Raw genomic sequence first — 25929 nt, forward strand, 5'->3', positions numbered from 1 at the left:
TGATTAATTAATGTTGTTTGGAATAATTACTTTTCCAAGTTCAATTAATGGAGGAATGGTATCGGTTTATAATTTAACACTTGTGTGTGATTGTAGACAAAGTATGAAAGTGATTAGTGCCGCTGGTCTGAGATTATATTTTGGTAAGTTAATTATAATATTCGTTTGGTCATGGGCTCGAAGAACTAATTGGGATTTGATCAATCCAATAATGTGGCTTGACTCAAATTGTTTATTCTGTTGCACGGCTGATTTAATTTTGTATGTATTGTATTGTTTCTCCTAGATTCTATCGTGGTCCAAAAGCAGTTTCAATGAACTCGTAATGTAAATCAATAATTGTTATATAGTTTACATTAGGGTAAAATCTTTTTTAATCCCTATATTATGAGGTTAGTGCCTATTTAGTCCCTATATTTTTAAAAACACCTCAAAACGTCCCTGCTGCTAAATATTGACACTCATGCCATTATTTTTTTATTCTTTTTAACTTGTTTTTACAATATAACACTCTTACAATAGTGTTTTTTTTTTGGATATTAATAAAAAATTAGATTATCAAATTAAACTCAAAAATAAAATAACAACAAAAAAGGCATATATTAATTTTTGTGGAAGCTCACGTATGTCTAAAAAATAATATTTTAAAAAATTACATTATCAATTTTTTTAGAAAATTTAATATTTTAACTCAAGAGAGTATTCCACAATATATATATATATATCGGTGTTAAACTGATAATTTTTTTTTCTTTTTAATAATTTCTAAAAAAATTATTATAATAGGGTAATATTGTAAAAATAAGTTAAAAGGAACAAAAGATAATGGCAAAAGTGTCAATAATTTTAGGGTAGGGATGGTTTGAGATATTTTAAAAAATATAGAGACGAAACGGACACTAACTTCAAAATATAGGGACTAAACGAGCTTTTACCCTTTACATTATGACTTTGAATATACACATATCACAATTATAAATCAAGTGATGCTCAGTAAACTTGTAATTAAGTATTTAGGCGTACCATTTTAGCAGCATAAGCAAGTGTTTATTTGGTTTAATGACAATCTTGATTACTTAAGCATGTAAATTTTTTCTTTCTTCTCTTGGCAATTTTGCTTTTGAATTTTCAGGGAAATGATTCCAAACATGTTCTATCCATTTTCCCCCTTTAATGGGAGTTTATGTCAAACCATATACTTAAAGGCTAAGGGCAGTCTAAGGCTACAAAATGTTTAAATTTTTTTTTAAAAAAAAGAAAACTCTTAATGATATATTTTCACCTCTCACAAGTCATTCTTATTTTTTTCATTTAAAATATAGAATATGATCTTAGCGATGATGACCTTATGCCAACTCAATGTGTGATCTACATGGATAATTAATTAAATCATTGATTAGGTCAGATTGCTTATATACAGTTTGAATTACAAAGAGAGTTTATAATTATAATGCTTCTATAATGTCTGCTGTCCTCTTTAAGCGATGCTTCTAAATAATTAATTATAGTCACTTCAGGTGAAAAATAAACATTTCATAATATCGGTAAATGCCAACCATTATAAGGTTTGGAGAACCAATTCAAAAATATTTTGCTTAATTTGTTTGATAAAAAGCTGCCAGAGCTATATATCTAATTAAGTTATGAGAGATATATATATATATATATAGTCATTTGCAATCAATAAAGGGGACACTTTGTCTGTATGAGTGAGTACAAGCCTTTAGGGTATTGGTATTAAAATTAAGAAAGAGTATCACTTACATTAGGTGAACCTACTTATTATTTGAATTAATTAATTATAAACCCTAGGTAAGTGGGGTCTCTAAAATACTCAAATCAATGGGGTTTGCCTTTGATTTCAATGATAACATTCATTAATTTCTTCCCATATTCCCATTGAAGAGATGAAATTGCAGAAGTCCTAAGCAAAAGTCAAAATATCACTCAGTACATTATCCAAGCAGAACTGCATTTCGGATCTAGACTCTTGTTGAGAGAAGCAACTCAAAGACTTAAATAATAACATCATGTTAATGTCGTAATATGTGTTTGTATGTGTGTTTTCAAGGAGCAAATTGAGAAAATTGAATTGGGGATTCCCATTAAGCAAGGGTATCATAAATTGAGAACTAAGTGCGCGCTTTCTCAGCTATTTTAATACCATTCCATGTACAAAATGACACAAGAGAGTTCAATTTTGTATGTATATGTGTATTACCCTACCAAATGATCCAAATTCCAAGGTTTTTTTCTTGAATTTGCCCATAGATGTGTCTATTATTGTTCTCTAACAACTCTAGGAGATTAAATTAATGACTATATTAAGTTCTTGTTAGTATTTTAAAGATTACCTAGCTATTTGAAAGAAAGTTAACCACCCTAACTAGTAATTAATTTTTTCATAATAGCAGCAAAGAAAAGAGGGGGGAAAAAAAAGGAAATAAAGTGCCAACATTATTAGGCTTCATTTTGACATTAAACTAAGTTTCTGGAAAAGTAGTACTCTCAGTATATACAACATTTTGGCAAAGATCAACATCATGATCAGCATAAATTCCATAAAGAAAACTTGATGAATCATCGTGGTAATGATGATGATCAGTTCCTCATCATTCTAAGGGCAAGTGCTTGAAGCTCTCCCAAGTCAGTGTTATTGTATGGTCTCTTCCTGTAATTATGAGGATAGCCTTGGAATGAAAATTCATCTGATCTGCTTTCAATTTCTTGCATATTATTCATTCCATCGTTGTTGTGGCAGTAAGCTGATTCCAGTGAGCTCTGCGGCGATATAGGGTTCGCGTAATGACCTGGATAGCTACTGGGAAATGAAGGCACCCCAGTTATTGTACAATTGCCTTGCCACTGATGATGATTCTCAATGCTTCTTGTATCCATCATGTTGTGTGCTAGCTGTGCCTTCACTTGCATCAATTGCGCTTGCAAGCACGCCACCTTTTTTGTTTATTAAAAAAAAAAAAAATTAGAGCAGTTGATAGTTAAAAAATACTTGTAAAATTTAAAAAAGAAAGAAAGAAAGAATTAAACAAATTATTACCTGCTGTTGCAAGGCAAAAATATGAGCAACACAGCCATAAACAGGATCTCTGATCCGAGCTTGAGCTTCATAAGCAATAGTGACAACCGCCTCACAACGATCGGCAACTGGGACATGCAACAAAAGTTTTGACACATTACTTGCACCAAAGACTTTATGAATGGCAGCAAACCGGGCAGGGCCTTGCTCCGAGCAGAAATACGGGGCGAATATGCAATCGGAGGCACATTTTCGCCGGAGAAACTTGCATGCACCGCAAGGTGACCCTGTGCCTGCAGCGCTCCCAGATGATGCCATATTTGTTAGAGCAATAATCAACACTCAAGAACGAAAATAAGAGAGTGAGAATCTTGAGATTTTTTTTTTTCCCCTTTCAAGGCACACGAGCACACTAGGAAATGGTGCAACAAAATGAAGAGATGATCACTTTAAGGTAAGAAATTTGGTAGGGGTGGGGACTTATTATAAGGGGTGTGAACGGGGGACATGATGGGCTAATGTGTAGGCTTTTAAGGGGACATACGGTAATGGTTTATGCCATATGGGGCTTCTATTTTAATGTGTGAGACCTACTTAAATGACTTACTAAAATTGTTTTATTATTTGTAACTTGGGTTTCGTTGATATCATTTCTTTATGCTCCAAGTTTGATTTTGGGGTTTAATCTCATTTTTTTTATTTTTCACTTTAATTATTTTTTTTTCCGCCGAACGCCGCACCTGGGAACTGCTGCTGTTTGTCGCTTTGTGGAAGCTTAGTTAGTTTCCTCTACACTTCCACTTCTCCCATTGCCACCCGCCGGAGCAGCCTACCGACAACCACTTAAGTGAGTTAGATGATCGGCAACTTCACCATGCTCCTGCTGTTTCGAAGATTTTGTCACTTCACTCTAACTGTTTTTCATTTTCTTTTTTTAGGTTCTTACAATTTTTACAATATCTTATTATTATTTTTTTGTTGACGTCAAACTTTGTTTTTTAACAAAATGTTTTAAATTTTAACATAAAATGAGTAACATCGAGGAGTATTATAAAAACTGTAAGAAGTGTATGATGTAGAATGATAACATTAAAGAGAAAATGGTAATATTTCTATTTTATTTAATGTGGCAGGAGTAGACTTAATTACTTTATTCATTCGAAGATATATTGACTATTTGATCGGGAAATTGATTCTTGTTAAGACAATTATTAAAGGAAATATGATCAAATTTAAAACTTACGGACCAAAAAAGATTGTAATGTAGACAAATTAATATAAACAAGTGGAGATTAGACATATAATCCAAAATGAATTAACGGTCCTATTGCCTTGAACTTTGAAGCTTGGTGAAGCAAAAGGACACACACATACTAACCGGTTACTTTAATTTGCTTCGTGTCTTATTGGAAGATTGGGATATGGGCCACTGGATGATAATGAAAATGAAGGAATAGTCCTCTCTCTCCTTTTTTTTTTTTTTTTGGGATCAAGAAATGGTGCTTCCCTGCCTAAAGTAAAGTTGGGTGTGTGTTGCCCTCGTGTATAATGCTCCATTTCTCACATGAGACAAAAAAAAAAAAAAAAAAAAAAGGAAGAGCAACTTAAATGTGGCAAAAGAAAAGGGCTACTTTGAAGTGAGGCCATCATTATTTCTCTTTAATTAAAAGGCCACCGCCTATTATCACAAACTGGTAATTCAACTTAAAGTGAGCCCTGTGATAGGCTTTTGGGTTCCGTTGCACGAATGAAAGCTTTTCAAGACCTAGCTCCTAGCAACAGAAATATTCTTTCAACATTCTTCTGCTACTGGGGTTATCTAGCTACCATCCTAGACTAGTTGATCAGCAGCAATAATAGTTCAGTTCACACATCCTTTCACCATTTTCAAATAAATTTGTGGGTTTGTGTTTAGATGGTTTGGTATGTGCAATCCAAATATCTAAGCTCAGAATGGACCGACCCGGCGCCAGGGAAAATCAATCAATCAATCAAACAAACTAGCCGGCTATCCGGCTATCCATTGGAGATGACATAGGTTGGCATGCATGGAGAGAAACGAGAATTGAAGAAGAAGCATTATTATGGTTGCATCAGCACACACGTGAAAGACGTTCAGTACACTAGCATGAGAACAAAAGGAAGTGAAACTGAAACGTATTCATCATATATTATTATAGAAAAAGAAGTGAGAGCGCAGCCTAAATAGGATGGAATAATTTCGTCACTTTTAACAGCGGAGAATGGCTGTTTGCACCAAAAAGCACAATCCGATGTCACAGCTGAGCTGTGTCGCTTAGGGATGACAATTATTTCTTATTCCGTTTAGGACGTGATTGGAACATACTTTTATCTCAAAAATAAGTAAAGAGGGAGAAATGAGATTTTTTTAAATCATGTTTGCATATATAGGATATGACATGATTGTGATTGATAAATCTTATCTCATTCCTTCTTATTGTCAACCCTAACTGTTGATTTAGTTTATTATTATATTATTAAATATTTAAAATGGCTGAAGTTGGTTATTGTTTAAATCTATAATTTTTTATACATAAGTCTTAATATTAATGTGCAATAAAAGCAAACAAACAAATAAAAAATGTTAGATAAAATTGTATATTATTTGATTATTCTAATTTGTATTCATTGAAGATTTTTTGCTATATTAAATTATGATGATCCTTAAAAGAAAAATTGTCAAAATTTATTTATTTATATTTGGTATTATTTAGGGTAATGAAATGGGACGAAATATTTAACGGGTCTGGACTAGAATAAATTTTTATCTAAAAAAATAAAAAGATAGAAATAAGATTTTTTTATCCTACTTTTTTTTTAAGAGAACTATTACTCATAATATTTACATCATACAAATTTCTAAGACTCGTTTACATCAATTCTGATATGATACCGCTAAGATTTTTTAATCCTCTTAAATATTTTAGGGACGCCCAACTCTCATTCTGAGAGAAATACTACATTCACTCAAGTTCTGAAACTTAAAGGAAAAATATTTAAACTAAACTTCTGTAATACATCTGCGGGGACTTGTGAGGGAAGTAGCTCTAGCCACTTGGGCTAAGCCCAACTGGTTACTTTTTTATCCCACTTATATATGCGAAACAGGGCTGAAATTAACGTACTCCCTCGGACTGCCAACCCTAGTGTCACCGCTTCCGTCACTTCTTTCTCGCCAATTTCTTTTCGATCAAAGTTTGGAGAGTGACTATGCATTCCCAGGACAAAACTACCTTACAGATTCTGTATGTAACAGCTCAATGGAAATTAGTCTTGTATCAGCTAAATTCCAACAATTTTTCCTCTCTCCTGCAACGCGTGGATGCTCCTCATTTGCTGCGTTACATACAGAGTCTGTAACGTAGCAAGGTCCTGCATTCCCAGCCACACATGACATAATCTGCAGTTAATTTCAAGTCGAGACGCAGCATAATCATCCACCATGCACATGGCAAACATGCAGACATGCACACTGGCTATAAGATCTTCTAAATCATTGAGCTTTTTTTTACCCGACCAGCACCATCATGCCCCTGGACTACTTTATGGCGAATTTTCTTCTTGTGTTGGAGACACAGTCTCCGAAAAATGATGTTTGATGCTGATTTTCTCACTTCGCTGTATCAACTATCAACTACCGAGCACGCACGAGTCCTTATCTCAAAGACAGCTGACCTGTTAGTAAATTTCTATTTTTATTTTTTTAGCTTACCTCGGCCATTTATTCCCATTTATAAATATCAGATTCAGGCCTTTATCGTGTTGATTTGCAAATGATTCGTGGTGCTTCCTAGAATTTGGGTAAGAAAAGATCAATGTAAAAGTTTTGAAATAGCAGGCGCAATGTCAAAAAACTGAACCCGACAATTTCCATGCCAATTGGGCAGAGCAGTGCGTAAAGGTCTCAAATCTATATAATTAAAATGTAAATATCTGCTTCAGGAAAAAATTGATTACAAACAGAATGTATATCAGATATAATCTTACTAGGCATGCATTTGACCTTGAAAAGAAAATAATATAGCTTAATCCATTGCAAAATTTGGCAGATAAGATTACTCGTCTTTGCATGTTTCTTAAATTTATACCTGATTGACAGGGACACTTATCCGGAAATAATCCCGCCAATTGTAGTACAAGAAACTTGGATTTTGTGTATCTAATTGTATTGGCATATAATCTAACAAAAGGAAAGCTAACGCCAGATGATATGGCCGAAGATAGCATCCTCACTAAAGCTTAAGAAACACCAAAGTACCCTTTTTTTACACATTTACCAACATCATTTACATAGCCAAAAGCAGCAGTTGAAAGATCTCCAGGCAAACCCCAAAATGAGATCTTACAATCTTATCCAAGAGTTAAAATTTCTCATGTGGTAATTAAAGACATTCAGATATTCAGACAATCAGTCATGACCTTTCCCAAAAGAGAGTGGACATCCAGTTACCTCCTTCATCTCTTGTGATGAAACCTCACCTTCAACAGGAACTGCATCTTAACCTGTCAAATATAAAAACCTCATCATCCACCACTCATGGAAATATTAGCTTCACACAGCACATTTTGTATTTACATGAGCACATTTAAGAGGTGAAGCATAATCATTTTGTACCAACTTCACAGCAATGAAATAAATAGTAATGAGCACATAATGGGAGATTGACACTTCCGTCCCCTGTGTATACACACACACACACACACGCACACATATACCACTAGGGTCCCTTATAAATTTTTAATTTTTTTGTCCCTGGGGTAAAATCATTAGCAGAAATAGCACATTGTTGAACTAATGTGACCTTTTAAGATGCAAATTGACTAATCGTAATTTTTAGTAGACATGTCCGATTTTTATCTGCTATCAATGTATATGTTCAAAGGTCACATTTATCCTTCAATAATGTACTCCATTTAAATGCCTAGGATGAAATGAGGAATTAAAACTTTATTAGGGAACCTGTGAGCTGAAAGAAATTTAAATGAGGGGCCAAGCATATATCAACTTCATATTATAATTACTCAAGGCAGTAAATATAGTTTTATAGAAGTTTACTACTATAATTTTCTGGACAAGAAATCTCACAGAGTTTTGATATGGAGTAAAGCTTCTTTTAACCAAAACTTCATGTAATGGAACTTTGTCATTCAGCAAATTCACAGGACAAAGAAAACAAGAAAAAATACTTTCTTGTAAAAAGATAAGTGATAGATCACTGGTGATGATTATGCGCTGGTAACAATTGTTCCAGAAGCAGTCCTTCCTGGGAATGCATAGGAACAAACATGCACACAGCAGCAGGACAAGGATATTTGCTCTATTTTGATGACAGTACATTTGTACATCGCTGCTTGATTAAGTTGTATGCTACAAATCAAAATGCAGTTTCAACACACATGAAATAAGAAACAACATGAGTGAACTTTAAATTTTGGACTTAATTTGACAAGTTTCTTCTTCTTCCTCCTCTTCCTTTTTATATTAAATTATTTATATAAATGATAAAATTTAAGTACTTACTTGAGCAGTATTATAAACAATGTATTCATTGTACATCAGCTCAGAAGCCCTGACATTTGAAGGTACTGGTTTTCCACATGGCACAGTGACATCATCTCTCCACTTCACAAAATCAGATTCCTGTGGTACAGTCTTGCCAAGTCCTTTAGTGGAGTGCTTCCCATCAGGTGGTTTATCCATATACTGAATTACAAAAAGGAAAGCAATTACTAGGAAGGAGAAATAGCATTTGTGACGTGTGCATGGCCAAATTATTTTTTTCCCGCAGGCAACAGGCCAAATATCAATAATTAGTAAAAATAAAGCACATCCAAAGATTCAAGGAACCATATTTCATCAGGTAGTTTGTCCATACACAATTGGACACTTTAGTTAACATTGATAAAGAAGCACATAAAGAAGTGCATGAACTACTATTTCCCGCATAAGCTGCTTAGTGAAATATCCATGACATGGCAACGGGAAAGGGGGGATACTAGAAACTCGATATATAATTTTTCTTTTTTTTGGGGGGGGGGGGGGGATATGGTGAAATTAAAAAATGAATAAATCTGACACTTCCACATCGAACCAAACCACGTCCCCATGGCCAAAGACTATTACAGCACACAAATGCACAACAGAATGTGAACCTACCTTCGCCTTCTTGAGCTCATAAACCTCTCCCAAGCCCACTTCACTCAGAAGCATTAAGCCCACTGGATTTTTCTTATCCGTAAAGCAATACTGAGCACTTTTACTGACTAGGTCAGCAAAGTAAATTCCCTTACCAAACTGTTTTGCAAAAATATGAATTATTAGTCTTGTGGAATAGCAAGTAGATAGATCAAATGTGTATGCATTCATGTACGTATAAACTAATGCGCACACATAAGAGAGAGATTGAGAGAGAACCATATAGCCGGTTGCCGGTGCTTCAGGAGGGGCTATTCTCAGTCCTTGGCTGAGGATTCCCACAAAATTTGTCAACCGAGAACCTTCACAGGAAAAAGAGCATTTCTATCATATCTAATACCATTTGTCAAGTTCTGATACTCCAATAACTTCCCACAGAACTAAAAAGTATATCATAGTATGTAAAGGCATAAACTTCACCACAGAGAATTTTAACTTGCCATGCCAGAGGAGCATTCTATTTTTAAGCTTTCTTTGATAAGAAGAAAACTTATCAAATTCCCCTTCCCTTTCAAGTGAAAAAACTTCTTCCAGTTCCAGTGACCAATCCTAAGAAATCCAAAAACGGGCAAAAAGTTACTTCTAAAAAACATGACATACAAATTTATTCCCCCCCCCCCCCCCCCCAAAAAAAAAGAGGAAAAGCTAATCTTGAAAATATGCAAAAATTAACTCACAGTATGAGTAGGGGCATGCGTAGCATGGAGGTACTTTTCAATCAGTTGGTAATCCTCACTATCATGCGGAAGTGGAGCAATATCACAACAAAGCTTCTTATATTTCTCATCCAGGGAATCATCACTATCAACATCAAAACCTACTAATCTTGAAGCTATTTCAATGTCCTGCAGAGCTTCTAGCATTTTTACCTAAAGAGGAAGGACAGAGGAAATCCTTTTAGTCCTCAAACAAAACGGTACGTGGCATGAGAAATAGCGATTTGGATAGTTCGATTGTGTCTGAATGCAAATCAATAATTTTCCCAAGCAAAATACGAAAAGCCTTGAGAGTACAGTTGACTCCAATTTCCCGATTTCTGCGTATAATTTGAATAGTTTACATATTTCACTAAGAAAGGCAGAGCCACAGTCGGCACGACATAAGAGAGCATTTTTCCCCTTAGGAGAATGTTCTTTGGGTTATAGCGAAAATGCACACACTTATTGATATTATACTATTTAAAATTAACAACAAAGTAATGATAAAATTAATAACATATAGATTTGAAATTTTAGAATATCTTGAGAGATAATCTATCTCTCCCCCACATTTTATAAATAGCAATCTTTAATCCAGGTCTAATCTGATCCAAAGATTATCTAGGATTTCAAAATTAAATGTAAATGACACATAAAAGAAATATAAAACGCAAGTCATCAATCTTTTGGTAATAGTGCTACAATTACAAGAGAAACAGATGCAGCAGTCAGTCAGAAATGTTGCCATAGACAAGTGACAAACTGAAAATATCATAACAAGAGACACTAAATTTACTGATATGTGGTTAAAAAGTCAATAAGGTAAGCAACAACAAAAATCAATTCATCTTCATATTTATTCTTTTAGTAAAATATGCCCAAGAATCAAAACATTGTGCAGAATCGGCTCCATATGGGAAGAAACAGAAGGTATGGTAAGAATTTGTAACCGGAACTAAAGCGTGATGAGGTTCAAACTAGAGTCCTGACAGAAGGCCCGACTCTATTCCTCTCAGAATAGAGGCCTTGGAAGAAGAGGAACAAGAGGAAGACGATGAGGAGGAAGCCACTTAAAAAGGCTCTTTTATGCGGCAGGAGGGAAACCCCTCTCCCCTTTCAAGTGACATTACCCCCTCAATCCCCCTTGTAGAGGACTGCAAATAAGGACTATGTCAGTGTCTCTTCAAATTGGTTACACATCTTGGGTCACTTTTTGTGTGTTCCCCGGTGTGTGCCGATTTAAAGGACAGTTCCCCCAAGCACTATTTTGTGGAAAAACAATGCTTTCCCTACCTTCCCAGTGGAAGACTAGAGCGAGACCCGCCCTCCTCCTAGGATGGGGTGGGAAGCTATATCATAAAATATTAAGTTACTTAAAGGTCACTCCCGTGGCTTTTAAGTTGTGTTGAGCAATTTTGAATGTCCCGTACGAGACCCACTGAAAAGTCTCAATTTTTCTAAAGAGAAATGCCCGAATAAATCACTTTATCCTTTTTTAGGGTCCTACTTCGAGTTTTTGAGACTGACTTCTTGATTTTGCATATTATTGTATCTCGTGCATAATACCATACTGAAGACTATTCTCAAGGAATCCTCTCCCAGAATAAGCTTCCTATCTTTATTGTCTTAGGCCTCTGCCTAGTTTGACTTAGGTGATCACAAAACCTTTTGTTTTGTGTTTCTATGATAAGTTGAAGAGATTGATATATCTTCAAATTCTAGATGTCTCATCTCTCTGAAAGAAAAATTTAAAGGACTGCTAAAGAAAAGTGCTCCAAATATATCAATTCAATCAGTTCTAATTGACTTACAAAAATAATATAAGGGCTCCACTCCACAATTTGATACAAAGAAAATCACTATGAAAAAGGAAAGAAACAAGAGATAATCAAGTAGGGTGGGCATTTTAACCAAACCGGTTTGCGTCAATTCAGGAATTGGTTCAGGTTCTATTCCAAATTTTCTTAACTGATCACTTTCAATTCGGTTTGAATCTTGAAAAAAAGAATCAAACTGAAAAAAATACAAAGAAACCCAACGAACCAATTCAAATTAGTGCTTGGGTTTCAATCGACTCAAATTTCTTTCTTTAACCAAACGCGAAAAATCCAACCCTATCGAGTAAACAAATCCAACTTAAAAGGGTAATCAGGCTGAAGATTTAAAGAGGGAGGGGAAAATTGATTTGCAATGAGGTGATAAGGATAACTGAATAGCAGAGTTTCTAAACAAGCAGATACTAAAACAAAGTGTACAGAATATCCATCTCTACCTTTGACTTAAAATCGTCTTCGTCCCGTATAACATGTGGATGAATAGAAGGGATGACAGTAAAGAACCTATTGCTGGCATCAATAATCAAGCTTTCTTTGACAGAGGGATCATATGCACCGTTATTTAATAAATTTTGTATCTCTGTTAATGCCTCAAAACCTGGAAAAATATATTTTAAGGGCATCAATAAACAGCCATCAAATTCTTTTTGCTAATCCAATATAAATTAATCTTGGGAACTCAATCGTTCAGTATAGCACCAAGCAAATAAATTTCTTTCAAAGGTACGTACCCTTTTGGATATTATTTTTACTCAGTTTTCCAAGCGGCATTTCCGACATGTTAATATCAAACTCCATCATAGCAGCTCTGCAAAATTTGCTCTATTATATTTTCTTTATAGGAAACAGAGACACTTTTGTAGAATATTAGAAGGGAATGAATATTACAAAAGTGAACCAGAGGTCCACAAACTAAAATCTTTCCGAATGTGTCAAATTTCCTGTTTCTCATCTCAAGATAACTATATACAATATTAAAAAAGGAGAGATGGCTTTCTAAAACCTGTATGTTTCCACATTAAAAAGCATCTTCATTAGTTCTACCAGAGCAGGAGCAAGTTGGCTGTCTGCATCAGTCCCTATCTTTTCTGACACCTGTTTGTTAACTCCATAATCCTACACATATAGAAAACAACAAGATGAACAAGCAGTCATTATCTAACTAGAAGAATTGGGGGAGAGAGAGAGACAGAGAGAGAGTAAGAAGTACAATATCCAGTGGGAAGAATCTTCCAGGTTTCTTCTGGAAATTTTGTTTCTGTTCCCAAGCCTCCCATGGGTTCCCAGTCTTCTCAAGGAACAAACGTTTGAATTCACAAACTGCATCTTCTTTTGAACACTCTTCCAGTTTGCTTCCACCAATCTTGTCATTTCCCACTCGACCCCATTTACGAAACACATAACAATCTGACCCTTTATCATCTTGGATGATTTGCAGGATATAGTAACTTTACATAGCAATCACATAGAAGTTAGAGTCCATTATTGAAGGAAAATGGGAAAGAAAACAATAAAACAATATGAGGAATTCCAATACACCATGGTGTTATACGAGATTTGGGTTGTGGATATATATTAACTTTAATTTTTTGACTTCAAATTGGACACAATTTTATCCATTAATCACACTCAATCCAGGGGTAGGAGTCTAAGGTAAAAAAGAAGCAGTAGAAATATTACCAACCTATCAATCATCTCTACCATTGCATTGAAAGGAACTAGTAATTAAAAAGTTTATTCACTGCTTCAAGTCGAAGTTTAAGTTAATATATCACCAACAATTCACACGCACACACAAGCAAGCTCAGTTCATGAAAGTAGCACGTCAAAGTTCACAACAGCAAGCTTTACTAAGATGTAATCTCAAATAAAATATTAAAACCTATATGCCACTACATGAATTAACTTACATATAACATAATTCAGATGCTTCAGAGTTAAAAGCTTCACCATATGGCATCCATACTGCCGAAGCAGATACAACAGAAACAGTGGCTTGGCTACTAACCTAGGGGCCATAAATTTCTTAATATAAATTTATCAATTTATGTCCAAGATAGTTTAAAATCAACAATATGTTGGAGCCTCCAGCCAGGGAAGTGCATCATTGTAACAAAACAAAGTTAAATATAAGAAGCCTGTAAGCATTTTCCTTTTAAAACAAGCAATACCAAAAGAGCAACCTACAGCAGTTAAAATCATCTTATCCCAAATCCTCCTACATAACCACAAGTGAGTTTTTAGGTTAATCTGCTGGAGTCAGAAAAATATTCATTAACGGGTAAACAATCAGAGCAATTGAAACAATTTGGCTCCAAATCTGAAAAAGCCGTAGCCATCATCTGAAACGAGGTCACAAAGAGAAAGAAGGAAGAATAAAATAAACCCACCTGTTAACACCAGTTGATAAATCAGACATATTCAAAGTCGTGTTATAAACACTTTTTCCATCCTCAAGAATGTGACCCGTATCTTGCATACCAGAAGCTTCATGAACAGCACTTCGCCCTTTAACTTTGATTGTAACCATGCTAGAAGACTCACCAACCACTTCAACTTTGTACAGATCGAAAGGAAGCTTCTTTTGTCTTTTAAAACAATCAACCAGATAATCCTCCCTAACAATAGGTACTTTCATCTTCCTGCCAATGAAAACATTCCCAATCAAAATGAAATGAAGAAGAAATATTCTCAAGACACATCTGAAGAGCAACTTTACCTGGCTTTTCTCATCTCAGCATCTGGATCATCCGGTACTCCTCCCAGGACTAAGCAGTTAGTCTCTGCAGATTCATTTATTAAGCAACAACTTACACACTGTATTACGAATTGTAAGTCCAAAGTAGGGAAAATAATCTGACTAAAATATCCAATGCATGAGATACAAACCTTTATTGATCTTAGCATGAACTACTCCCCCTACTTCCCCAATTTTTCTCTTCCATTCTTCCTGCAGAAGTGCAGGGTGACCACCCAGTGAAAGAACTTAACCAAAAATTACACAATATTCTTTATTTCCTTTTTGTTAAGATATTACATGACGGCATCAATAAAAAATTTTCAACAACAATTTAAGCATATAGCAAGGAAAAGATCACACCTTGGATTCCTTAGGTAATCTTGAAAAAGAAACTCTCAAATCTCCCAAATTTTCACTCTTCGAAGATTGACACGGGCTCTTAGAAGCTTGACTTGAAGCAGGACTGTTGGATGTGCGTGGAGGTAGGACCCGAATAGGTTTTTTAGTCCTTTGTGATTTAAACCACTGCAACCATTATAATAAAACTGACAGTTAAAGTTTGCATACCTTACCATCTCACACTAATCTAAAATGAATACCTTTACAAGATATTGGCTATTTGTTTCTTCGGGTATTTTCCACTTCCCTTTAAGACGTTCTGGTTCACGAGTGGAATATGAACACTTGCTCCATGCTGACTGGTACCCACGACACCGATAGATGCCTCCAGAGTAACGAAGTGGACCTGAACAGATCGGGCATCTACCAAGTGCTCCAAACATCATCCCATCGGCACTAAACAAGTATTACAACAATAAAGTGTGTCAAATTTCAAAGTACAGGTAACAAATAATTCAACAATCAACAGTATGTACTATGTACAAACATATGTATGAAAATAAAATGACAAACATAACATTTATGAGAAACCTGGATGACTAACGAAAATCAGAATAATACGAGAGGATTTCTAAATATTTTTTAAAATAAAATGCATCCGGAAAAAATTACCAATGGTCACGGAGATCAAGTTCTGATCCTGTTGAGTCTTGACCATTGGCTTCAAGCATTTCACGCAACTCCGCAGTTGTCACATGTTTTTTAAGATCATCCTTTAGAGCCCACAGTTCTTTAGTCTGGGCCTCCAGTTTACTTTCCAAATCAGAAGCATGTTCATCCGGCAAGTTGTTTGAAGACGCTACAGATGCAGCCCTGCTTGTCGACACATCTCCTTCAAACTTACCAACCTTTGAGCTTTCAACACCACCAACATTTTTACGTTTTGTACCAGCTTTTGAAGTTGATTGCTGGGCAGGCATTTCTTTATTTTCTTGTACCACAGCTTTTGTTCCTAAGAGAAAAAGTAAAATGAGAAAGAGAAAAAATCAGCAATAATGACATCATCTAATAACCTCCCACACTAACGATATAAACTTCCTACCATTCTTAGTAGTAGAAGGAACGTTAACCAGGGCCTTAACAGCTCCCTGGTCAGAAACTGTGAGGTTTCCCCATCCAGACAACTTCTCAACTTGGGTAGATGGAGACAAATCCAAGAAGCAGTTTGCATGGTGCCATGCTAGTCCTTTAGTTCCTTGACCATCAGGTTTGGCCGATATACGAACCTAAGAATACAAAAGAGCATTTCTGCATTACTAGTTACATCGACGTGATATCAAAGATTGTATATTGATTGGACATCCACCACTCCAAATCAAGATGCATATGTTGACTTTCATTGTTTTAATTAATATACATACGTTGGCTTCCATATACTGATGTAAGTACTGACAATAAATGAGATTTAGATTCCTCAATCAACAACTTCATGTTGTTGCTAAGCCTATAGAACTGCGTTTATCAAACTGCAAATTAAAATGTATAAAAATAGTCCTCTAGTATTTAAAAAATGAAAAAGAAAAAAAAAAAAAAAAACCTCTCCCTTCATAATCTTTTTGCTGCAGTGTCTGCAGATAGCACGAGAAGTTTGAGAAACTTCAATCCCATATTCTGCAGCAGTGACATTGGACTTACTTGAGGATCCACTACCAACACCTTCCTCCACATATTTTCTAATTTTCTGTTGATCTTCCCATCGAAGTGATTCTATCCCTTCAACATCATCCAAGCTAAAAGCAAAGCAAAGCCATAGAGGTTAATTACTTTCAGTACTTATCAAGACCATATTTTGGAAATAATGATAAAATATTACAAGAATACATACGATTTAATCTGATTTGCTTTCCTCAGCACACAGCTGGCATGGTTCCACATCTAGGTCAGAAAAGAAAAGCAAATCAGGAAGATCGAGACCGTCCATTATCAAATAAAATTATCAAGTGACACCAGCTCAGACAAAAGGCCAAAACGACTCTCCAAAGAACACTTTACCAACTTGAATCAGCAAAATATATGATTTTCAAGGCATCAGAAATTCAAATAATTAAACTGAGTAGTAACCTAACTGATACAATCAACAAAACAGTTTTTATGTATCACAAAGCACATTCCCTAACCGTTATTCAAGGAATATGTGCATGAAAAATATAACAAATGCTCAAAACTTGTGAACAAACATATACAATAACTAGAACAAACGAACAGTGAAATGTGAAAGGGAAAGCAAGAATTCAGAGGGAGACTACAGGGAGGGACCAAAATGGGGAAATGCAAGAACATAGAACATACAGGCATGAAGCCATCGAATTGGGAGGACTGGACCATTTTCCCAAGCCTGAGGGCTTCCTTCTCGATGTTACTCTTGCAACTTCTGCAAGATGATCGCCCTGACTTCGCATACTCCACCTTCCATGGCTTTGGCGGGTTCGCCATTGCCTTCCTTCCTCTCTCTCTCTTTCACTACCTATGTGGCTCTGTGCATAAATAATTATATACTGTATGCGCGCACGCGTTCGGTCGCGGGCCTGTGTTCGCGAGGGGAATCTTTGTTGAATCTTTGAATCATCAAGTGTCTCTGATACGCTTCTGCTCTCTTATTTATTTATTATTACCTGTTTTTTTCTATTTATCTTTGATAACATTTTATTGTACTGTAAATTTGTTTGCTTCACTGTGCTCTCCACCGCCTTGTGAAATTCTGAAATTGTTTGCGATCAGTTAGTAATTATTTATTTAATTTTTTTTAATCGAATTCAAAATAGAAGTCGCTGGTATGTAGCTAGCAGCCAATAAAAATACGACAATTGGTAAATAATGTGAAAAAAAGATTCGTTTTATAATATTTTTAAATCGCATTGCCGGAGAATGCTACGTTACAGTGGGAAGCAGCACACGTGTGCTGAGGAGAGAGATAAACCGTCAAATGCAGGCAACGGGAGTTGGCTATAGTTGGATCTGTAAGTTACAGATTCTGTAACTTAGCCAACTCCTCGCATTGCCTTGTATATATTACTACTAAGAATTAGCTAAATGGTCGTACTTATCTCCTCATCAGGGACCATAATCCTTTAATGAAATATCAGAAGTCCACTGGTGGAGGTTGATTACTTAAGCTTGATAAAAAATTTTAAGTAGATTTTATTTAAATATAATTTTGTTAGAAGAGCTTTTATAAATAAAGTTTTTATTAAAAATATTTTAATTGTTTAGTTATCAACAAGAATTTTTATTAAAAATTTATAAAATTATTTTAATAGATAAATTTTTTAAAGTTGTGTTATAAAAAAATAAAATAAAATAATTAAATAAGTAGAAATATTTTATATATTTTAACATTTAAATTTTTTTTTTCAATTTCTACTTTCAAAAGCTCAAAATTTAAACTTTTACTAATAGTGTAAAATAACTTATTTAAACTTCAAAAAATCTATTAGAAAAATAACCAAACAACAACAAAAATTATAATAAGAACTTATGAGATTAAATAAACACTTATGACTACTAAATAAATCATATCAAACAGACAATTAGTATTTTGGGTCAATGTATTTTAATATAATTTATTGAATAGTTATAAGTATTTATTTAATATTATTTTTTAATTTTTGTTGTTGTCATATTTAATTGTATTTTAAGTAGAATTTTTGAGAATAAATAACTTGTTTTATCTTTATTAATAAAAACTTAATTTTTTTACTTTTAGGAATAAAAGTTATAAAAAAAAACTAAATAGTCTCAAGTGTCAAAAATTTATTTCATAATTTTATTTCCTTCCTTTTTTAATATAATTTGAAAAACTTACGTATTAAATTAATTTCATAATTTTTAATAAAAATTATATTGACAGTCAAATAATTAATTTTTTTTAAACTAAAAGTGATATTTTTTATAAAAATCTATTTAAAAAGTTGTACCAAACATAATTTTAATATGATTTGTTTAATGAAGTGTTTATTTAATTTTATTAACTCTTTTTAAATATTCTTTTTAAAGTTTTAGTATTGTTTAATTATGTTTTGAATAAAACTTTTAAGAATTAAATAAATTATTTTACCTCTACTAAAAAAATTTAAGTTTTTAAATTTTTAAAAATAGAAGTTGTAATTTTTTTTAAATTTTAAATTATCTAAAATACTCTTAATTTATTTCACAATTTCATTTCATTCCATTCATAACATAATTTTACAAAACTTGTCTATTAAAATAATTTTGTAATATATAATAAAATCTTTCACCAACCAAACTAAATTTTTTTAAAAAAAGATTCTATTTAAATAAACTCCATTAAAAAAAATTATCAAATCAATGAACAATTAGATTATGGTCTAAGATTGTGTTTTCCCTTTACCATTATCAAAGTACATAATTTTACTTAAAATGAAGAAATTAAATGATTTTTTTTTATTTTAAATGGAATTAGAAAGAAAAGGGAATCAAACAATTTAAAAGGATCAAAATTCTTTCGTGATCTTATCTTTTTCTGAGTAAATTTTTATTAACACAATTAGTTATTAATAAATTAAAAGAAAAAAGTAGTTAAATCCCAATCACACACTAATACTTAAATATAAGTGGCACAAAATCCATAAAAAATCAAGAATGTTTAGATCAAGAGGGGATGTTAGTCCAATTTAAAATCATAACACAAATTTAAATGCCCTCCGATTTGTCACATATTCAACATAACTTTAATACCATCCAATTTGTAACATTAACATCCTATTTGTAACATAGCTTTGTTCTCCAACCCTTAAAAAAGGCTTATAAATTCATGAACTGATTCTTCCCAAACTTATAAATTAGACACTCTGGAGAACCACCTTATATGCAAGTGAGTTCTGCAATTGCTTAATGCATCTCTGCAACCTTCATGTTTCCTAATGAGTCCCTTCTGTATCCATAAAAATGGCACATACATGAAGGATCACACTTGCATTAGAGGAGCTTGCATGAAGAGGTACTGCAGAGAAAACATCATTGTCAGTCATTTCTCCTGAAAGAAAGATGTCCTCAACTACAATTTATTTTGTAATTTTCAATCTTCAGAGGCTTACCTCGAATGATTTCTCTAATTGTTCATATTCCAACATGCTCAGAGCAACTTCACAGCTCTGTGAGACAATAGGCTCAGGATCCTTGGCAAATTCCTTGAGAAGTCCTATGCTTTGATCATCTAGAAGAGTGCCCCAAATGAAAATTTATTAAGATAACACAACAGAGAAAATGTTTGACATTCCACATAATTGACAGGTATTTAAAGCATATACAAACAACACAATACTCAGAAGGATAGGATAAATGACAGACAAAATAGTATTTTACTGAAAAGCAAGAATTACAAGAAGAGGTGGAAAATGATCATCTGATACAAAAAATCTCATTCCATCCAAGAAAATTCAGCAAATAATACAAGAAAACTACAGAACTTTTCACATTCAAAATGCTCAAAAATATAGTTATCAACATAAGTTGTTATATGTGGGTTCTATAATCCCAATTAATGATCAATGAATTCCTTTGCACATACATGCAAGAAGTTTTTTCAGACCAGTCTCATGACTGAGCATCCATCTATAATCAGTATTAAGTTCTATAGTAATATATTTTTCATGTCAACAACCATAACAATAGACCTTATCCAAAGAAAATGGCATAATGTCTTTAGCATGAATCCTTTTTGTTGTCAGACCTATTTTAAACTCAGGAAGATTTTGCTTCAAGAACACTGATACCATCATACCAATACATCTTCCAGCCAACCACATCGTCCTACCCTTTCTAGGGAATTATGAAATTGGAAAGGGTTTCAGGGACTTGGCCAAAAGAATTAAAAAGAGAATGCATTGAAATAACAACTAGAACTAGTAATACCAGCAATGGAACCAAGAGCTTCAGCAGCTTCATGTCTAACCATGGGGTGCTCATTTACATTCCTAAGCACGTCAGAAAGCGCAGCTGAAGCAGCTTTATTTTGCAATTGACCCAACACATAAGCAACCTGCATATTATAGCAAAATATCGAACATAAACCTCCAAAGGTAAGATGTGGAGAAAGCAAAACCAAATAAAGTCATCAAGCAAGCAGGGAAAAATTCAACATTTTCTAACAAACCTTGACCACATCACCAGCCACCTAACCATCTCTGTCAACATGATAATTACAGTGAAATTGTAAGAAAAATATAAGTATACCAGCAGCCTTCATGCACATTTAATAGAGATCTAATGATTACGCCCCCTCAAAGGAACCGAGGTACAAGCTTGAAGTAACATAAAATTATTACATTAGACTGCACAAACCTCATGCTTCAGTAGAGCACTTGTTGCGCCTAAAGAGTCAATTATAGCAGAAACAGCTTCATCTCCACCATGGTTGCGAAGAGCAAAAAGAGCTGCATATCGTTCATACATGCCTTTTTCTTCACCCAGAAGAACTTCTCTTAACACCGATTAACAACGGTCAGAATATTTTATAACTAATCATGACACTTAAAACAATGTGTCAAGCACAAGTCAGAAACAAACCTTAGCATATCAACAGAAGAACAGGATGAAGCTGGTGCAGCTGGGTCAACAGACATAAATGGTGACCTTTCTGTCATGGATGATCCGTCACTACCAGATGCCTTTAATTTCTCAATTCTCTCAAGTGCTAGTTCACATGTTTCTCGAACCTCCTGAGCTGGATCTGAAACTAGACTATTCTTTAGCAAGGGAATATTGCTCTCTAAACCAATTGCGCCAAGAGCTTCCGCTGCCTGTTCAGTAATTAAACCAAAAAAAAAAAAGCAACAATAATTAAAAATTGGAAAGGGAAAGAAAAGCACTAGTAGACAAGGGAGATCTTAACTTGCCTCATGGCGAACAATGGGATGCAAAGAAAAGTCGTTCAGAACAGCTTCCAGAGCAGGGATAGCTTCAGCATCTTGCATTTGACCCAAGGCAAATGCAGCTTCATGTGCCAACAAATTTGAAGAATCCTTTGTGGCTAAAAAGGAGGGGGAAAGAAATGAATACCAAATTTTAATGCAAACAAAAGAACTAAAACGAACTACATAAATTAACCCAGTAATCGAAAATAAATAAAAGCTGGGTTTTCTTTACATAATCATTAAAACATGTACGCTGCAGGTGACTAATAAGAAGAAAAACGTTGAGAGGGCTGAAAAAGCTAAAGAAACTGAGCCTTATCTCCATAAAACCAATTCCAATATGTGAAAAACAACACAATGCGCAACGTTTGCAGAGCAATCAAGCATAAACGAGTGTAATAAACATAGAAACATGCTGACTTTAGCATATAAAAGCATGTTCCTTTCTAGTCTAAATCAGCATAATACAACATTCAGAATCAAAATTATGTACCACGAATCAGGGCGTCCCGGGGGCCGGGACCTTTGAGATTGCGAAGGGAGAATAAGGCGCGGAACCGCTCCGAAATTGGTTGGGTCGGGTCAAGGAGGCGATCGCAAAGGAATTTCTCCATCTCGGGTGAGGACTTGAAAGCGTTGGTGAATTTGTCCGTCGAATCCATAAGTTTGCGATGCGGCTTACTGTATCAACTATTGGCCTCGCCAAACCCTAGGATTGCCAGCTTAGGGTTCACGAGCGAATCGGATTCTCGATCGAGTTGATAAAATAGCCCGCCTCCCTTTTTTTTTTATGTATTTATTTATTCAATTATTTATTTGTTCAACTTTCTATCAGAATAGTATTACACTATTACTCCTGGCCAAAGTGTTCGCGGCTTTCGCGCCATTAATTTATAACAGTGCCGTAAATAAATAAAAACGTAATGTCTAGTTTTATTTTCATTTTTAAAAGAGATGACGCGGCCCGGTGCTTCAGTCATTATCCGGTGGTTCAAAAAATTAATACAGAAATACTTTTAAAAAAAGCTATATATGACGTCATCAAAAGGTCCCCCGCAAGGACATATTCCATGCTCGGTAGGTGGGCCCACCGCAGAGATCAACATCTTGCATGTTTTTTCACCTCTATAAGACTATAACGCATCACATTTGATAAAATCTCCCTCTGGCTAGCCGCTAGCCTTTGTGTATAAAATCCGAGCGGCATTTCATCGCCGTCTCCTTTGTCCCACCAGCTTGTCTGCTGCTGCAAGCGAATTCCTGCTTCACACCAAAGGTATAGTCGATTCGCTTAGTTATGTTTTTTTTTTCTTTTTATTTCTAATTTTCTAGTTTAAATGTCGAATCCGCGGCCAGATCTGAATTTATTTCCTGGTTTGTTCACACATTTTTTAATCGTTAGTTTCGATCAAAATATTGAATCACCTTAATAATTTCGATCTAGCTTCACAATTTTTCCCTACGTTTAATTCGTGCATGACTGTATGATTTATCATTAGATAATTTTTTGAAATCATCTGTAGAAACACAATTGAGAGTATCGCGAGGCTGAGCTTAATTTATCTAGAAGCGAAGAAAGGCTGTGATCTTTGAGTCATGAATTCTAGAAGGTTAGTTCAATCAAAGATTTATTATCTGCTCTATTTTTCTTTTTCTTTTTTAAATGATTTCTTAAGATTTCATTATATGTGATTACTGATTTAATTCTGCTGGATCACACTGAGATCTGTTAGTTGTCAACTGGCTTTGAAGTTTACAGTTGATATACAGTGTTCTAGTCATCTGTTGCAAATAAGAGTCAGGAACAAATCATCATTTTGTTACTCAGATGATAATTTCAAAGCTTACTAAGTGCCTAGGATGTAGAAATATCCTAACAGAAAGAATTTTACTATTTTAGGATCAGAGAATACTCTTGCACAATTCACTTGTTTCAATGACTTTTAACTGATTTGATTATCAACAATGGGTCCTGACTCCTGAGTAAGCCCAGGGCTAGATCAAATGAGTGCACCCTAACTAATGTTTCTCTACTTCATTTTTAATTATATTTTTAGGCCCTTATTGCAATTTGATATGTTTTCAACGTATGAGGATGATAAAAAAACATGGGTTGGCTAAGTGGTCTTGTTCATGACCTCTTATAATTTTCAAAGATTCATCTTCCTACTTTATAAGCAGCTTCAATCTCAGTTTCTCTTCAACCACAGTAGTTTGCATCTGAATAATCAGATTCTGAAGTGCCTACTTCAGATATCAGTCTTAAATGGGAATTTACGGTTGTGAGGTACTGTTGGAGAGGCGTACTTAGCATGTAGCTGTTTGTGTCGGAAATTAGGTGTTGTAAATTTTGATTTTTTAAGTGTACTTGATAAAGTTAATAGATTGGAAGACCAATGGCTAAAATAACTATCAATGACACTTATTCTCACCAAATAAGTGTGTTTGCCGTTAGCTGGCCGTGAGTTTAGTTCATAGGCTCTAAAGAGAATGTGTTTTATCTATTCAATTCATGAATGTGTTATCAAAACGATTGACAGCCTGAAGCTAAATGTGCCTTTATGATTTGTGGTGGGTGAGAGAATTGGACGATTATTAATCTTTTTCTTTTTAATGATTTTTCAATTCTTTCTTGAGTTCAGGATTATGTCTAGCCATGTCTCTTATAGATGTCCTAGTGTCTGGTTGTTTTGGCATGCTACTGAGTTTTCTTCATGTGCAGGGACTACCGTAATAGTAAAGTCGCACTTTTTGATGGCATTGAGGAGGGTGGCATCAGAGCCTCCTCTTCTTACTCCCATGAAATTGACGAGCATGATAATGAAAGAGCATTGGAAGGATTGCAAGATAGAGTCAATCTTCTGAAGAGAGTAAGTCACATCTTGTCTGCATTACTAAGGTGCAACTGTAAGAAATGCTTTTGTATCCAGTTAAAAGTGTATAAGAGCTTCTTGGTGTTTCACTTGATTCAGTTATCTTCTGGTTGAATGTGGATAAATTGGATCAGATCATGTAAATAACAGAAGATGAATGGGGAAAGCAGTTGGGAATTTGGAATATTATCGGTATTTGAATTGGAATAGTTTTCATATTGTTCTTAAGTAACCTTTGATTCTTTATTTCTTGGCAAACCAGTTCGTGGTTTTTGAATTCAGAATAGTGGTGGCTTTATAATATTGAAAATGTTGCCAGCAAGTTCTTATACTTGCCATTCCTACAGCTGTCAGGTGATATAAATGAAGAGGTTGACACACACAATCGCATGTTGGAACGGATGGTATGCAGAACACATTTGATATTTCTTCTGCTGTGTTATGTGATTTCTGTTGTTTATTGTGACATATGAGACATGATTTTCAGGGAAATGATATGGATGCTTCAAGAGGAGTCCTATCAGGAACCATGGATAAGTTTAAAATGGTAGGTGGAATAGATGACCAACTTTATGTTAGCATGACTGGTGTTTGTTGGCTATTCTTTCTTTCTTCTTTGTGTTCGGCGTCATATTTTCCAATTTTTTAGCTGTTATGAGTTTGATTTCCCTTTTCAGGTTTTCGAGACCAAATCGAGCAGGAGAATGTTTACCCTTGTTGCATCATTTGTGGTCATTTTCCTAATTGTATACTATCTCACTAGGTAAATGATCTATGATGTATTTGATAACGCCAGCAGCTTTGTGTTAGTATTGGGATGACCCCTTTTTATGTGGTTATGTAATCAATCTTGCATGTTGCATGTAAGGAACTCGTTTGTGGTTGTATAAAGAGTTTGTATTCTATGGAATTGTCATTAAAAGCTTGAAACAAGATACTACGTATTATTCAGTATGTATGCATTATCGCCTCCCCAGTGTATGGCTGAGTCAAATTACTAGGCTGTACTTGTTATCAGCTGGGAGGTATGCCGTGAGCAACTTTCAAAAGCATGTAATGCCGTCTTCTCAGCTTTAAGAAATAGTCCGTTAGTTCAGGTTCTTAATGAGGGTTTTCCATTTCTTTGCAAGACCATAAACTTACTCTTGGCCTGCATCAATAGCTGGCTTGAGGAAATATTCCTTTAGTTCAGGTTCTTAATAAGGGTTTTCCATATCTTTGCAAGACCATAAACTTACTCTTGGCCTGCACCAATAGC

At 34.6% G+C, this 25929-nt stretch overlaps 4 protein-coding genes across 4 annotated transcripts; 1 reads left to right on the forward strand and 3 right to left on the reverse strand.

Annotated features, from left to right (window-relative positions):
• Positions 1-2456: 2456 nt before the first annotated feature.
• LOC102621684 (LOB domain-containing protein 16) lies at positions 2457-3821 on the reverse strand. The gene is made up of 2 exons (XM_006479498.3): positions 3059-3821; positions 2457-2955 (listed from the first exon to the last, which is right to left on the reverse strand). The coding sequence occupies exons 1-2, from the start codon at positions 3353-3355 to the stop codon at positions 2602-2604; spliced, it is 651 nt and encodes a 216-aa protein (XP_006479561.2). The 5' UTR covers positions 3356-3821; the 3' UTR covers positions 2457-2601.
• Positions 3822-7069: 3248 nt separating this feature from the next.
• LOC102621976 (poly [ADP-ribose] polymerase 1) lies at positions 7070-17590 on the reverse strand. Its single transcript, XM_006479499.4, has 20 exons — positions 17216-17590; positions 16752-16801; positions 16464-16656; positions 15969-16152; positions 15539-15878; positions 15127-15322; positions 14888-15052; positions 14677-14737; positions 14507-14570; positions 14178-14429; positions 12998-13235; positions 12791-12903; positions 12519-12595; positions 12225-12385; positions 9932-10123; positions 9695-9803; positions 9474-9556; positions 9216-9353; positions 8580-8762; positions 7070-7561 (listed from the first exon to the last, which is right to left on the reverse strand). The coding sequence occupies exons 1-20, from the start codon at positions 17357-17359 to the stop codon at positions 7514-7516; spliced, it is 2991 nt and encodes a 996-aa protein (XP_006479562.2). The 5' UTR covers positions 17360-17590; the 3' UTR covers positions 7070-7513.
• Positions 17591-19512: 1922 nt separating this feature from the next.
• Positions 19513-22649, reverse strand: LOC102622276 (deoxyhypusine hydroxylase). The gene is made up of 7 exons (XM_052437723.1): positions 22292-22649; positions 21777-21914; positions 21452-21680; positions 21227-21365; positions 20798-20924; positions 19981-20099; positions 19513-19886 (listed from the first exon to the last, which is right to left on the reverse strand). Exons 1-7 carry the CDS (start codon positions 22458-22460, stop codon positions 19851-19853), a joined length of 957 nt encoding a protein of 318 aa, XP_052293683.1. The 5' UTR covers positions 22461-22649; the 3' UTR covers positions 19513-19850.
• Positions 22650-22906: 257 nt separating this feature from the next.
• On the forward strand, positions 22907-25604 carry LOC102622576 (bet1-like SNARE 1-1). The gene is made up of 6 exons (XM_006479501.4): positions 22907-23074; positions 23322-23408; positions 24521-24668; positions 25019-25075; positions 25159-25218; positions 25349-25604. The coding sequence occupies exons 2-6, from the start codon at positions 23395-23397 to the stop codon at positions 25436-25438; spliced, it is 369 nt and encodes a 122-aa protein (XP_006479564.1). The 5' UTR covers positions 22907-23074; positions 23322-23394; the 3' UTR covers positions 25439-25604.
• The last annotated feature ends 325 nt before the right edge of the window (positions 25605-25929 follow it).

This window comes from Citrus sinensis, chromosome 3 (genome assembly GCF_022201045.2).
Source record: "Citrus sinensis cultivar Valencia sweet orange chromosome 3, DVS_A1.0, whole genome shotgun sequence".
Taxonomy (NCBI): Eukaryota; Viridiplantae; Streptophyta; class Magnoliopsida; order Sapindales; family Rutaceae; genus Citrus; species Citrus sinensis.